The 1,520-nt window shown below is 48.5% G+C and overlaps 1 protein-coding gene across 1 annotated transcript in view; it reads right to left on the reverse strand.

Annotated features, from left to right (window-relative positions):
• The window catches only part of LOC102040271 (connector enhancer of kinase suppressor of ras 2-like), a 163,548-nt gene extending 162,725 nt beyond the window's left edge, over positions 1-823 (reverse strand). The window contains exons 1-2 of the mRNA XM_031058825.1: positions 789-823; positions 458-531 (exon numbers count right to left, since the gene is read on the reverse strand). Of these exons, the coding sequence (XP_030914685.1) occupies positions 458-524 (67 nt within the window). The 5' untranslated portion in view covers positions 525-531; positions 789-823. The remainder of the gene's footprint in view (positions 1-457; positions 532-788) is intronic.
• Positions 824-1,520: the final 697 nt, after the last annotated feature.

A 1,520-nucleotide genomic window follows, 5' to 3' on the forward strand; every position in this document is an offset into this window, starting at 1 on the left:
AGGGCAGGACACGTCCCTGGAGGAGCAGGATGCCTCAGTCCAGCCCCCGGCTCCTGGTGCTCCTTGTGGTACCCAAAACTACAGAGCAGCGCTGCACAGCCACTGCATCACATCACCTGATATGAGCAAACCAGACCTAACCAGGGCAAATTTAAAGCAGCCAAACATCCCGACGTTACCCTGTGCGAGGCATAATGGAGCCGTGAGACACAAACACTTTGTGTCTGCATTGTCCAACAAATGCAGTTGATCCCTGCTCCGCTGCCGGCAGCAATTCCCAGAGCACGGCGCAGCTCCAGCAGCCTCTCCTCAGCCCTGTCTCCAACAACTACTGGGCAAAGCAGCGCAGGGATGCTCGGAACTGAATAAACTCTTCCCAAAACAAAGAATGCGAGAGCACGGATGCAAATTGCCAGGATCCCAAGTACAGACAATACACGGCAATAAACGATCCTACCTTTCATCCAATCCACTACTTGCTTGGGCGTCCACTTGCTAATAGGTTCCATAACGAGAGCCATCATCAGATCACTTTATCATTCACACCAAAATCGGGGGAAAAAGGAGAGAAAAATTGTATCAGAGCATGGCTGGGCTACGAGAGCAGTCGGATTTTACAGTGCAGTTCAAAGAGAAGATGATGCTTTGTCCCTCCAGGTTCCTCCTGCACTGATTCAGTAATGTATAAAATTACACTGCTTGATCAGCTCTGGCACCTCCCCCACTGCACACAGCCTGCAACACCCGGAGCACCGAGCCAGGAAATGGTGCAGTACAGACTTACTTACCAAAGCCTGTGCCCGCCGAGCACGGCACGGATCAAACATGGATCACACACGGAGCGATGCTCGCTCCGCACGCCGCGCTCGGCCGAGCTGCTCTGCTCCAGCCAGCCCCGGGATCCTCATCAGGGAAAATGTCACTGCTGGAACTTGATAGCAGATTGTCTCGGCTTCATTGTGAATATGCTGACTGTCACTCGGCTTAAAGTGAGGATAGAAACGTCAGGATATCGCCTGGCATCTGGCAAAATGCTGAGCAGCTCCATCTTTACAATGCGAAATGTTGCTGGAGTCTTGTACTGTGTAATCATGTAATTCAGAATGTCAAACACAGTATGAAAAGTCTTACCCAAGAAAAAAACTGCTGGGAGAAAACTCTCTCTTTTTTTTTTTTTTTTTTTTTTTCTGGCCACATTCAGAGCCAGGATATTTCCTCCTGTGAGCTGCTCATTTTGTAGGGGAAGAATGACAGCATTGAGGGGGCAATTTGTACTGCTACAGCACTTTAGGATAGACAAGTACAGCAAGTATTTTGACTCTCAGTACTGGGATCATTAGTCAATGTCTCCCTTTTGTTATGAAGGGAAAAAAAATGTTTTAATTATTCCTAATCCCGAAGTTTACTACCCTTCTGACAGATGAAGGTGAAACATTTCAACGAGATGTGCCAAACAGCACTTTTTGGACCTATTTGTGACCCTCTGCACCTCATGCAGCTCAAATTCTGCATCCTGTGGC

The sequence above is a fragment of the Geospiza fortis genome, unplaced genomic scaffold (assembly GCF_000277835.1).
Source record: "Geospiza fortis unplaced genomic scaffold, GeoFor_1.0 scaffold29, whole genome shotgun sequence".
Taxonomy (NCBI): domain Eukaryota; kingdom Metazoa; phylum Chordata; class Aves; order Passeriformes; family Thraupidae; genus Geospiza; species Geospiza fortis.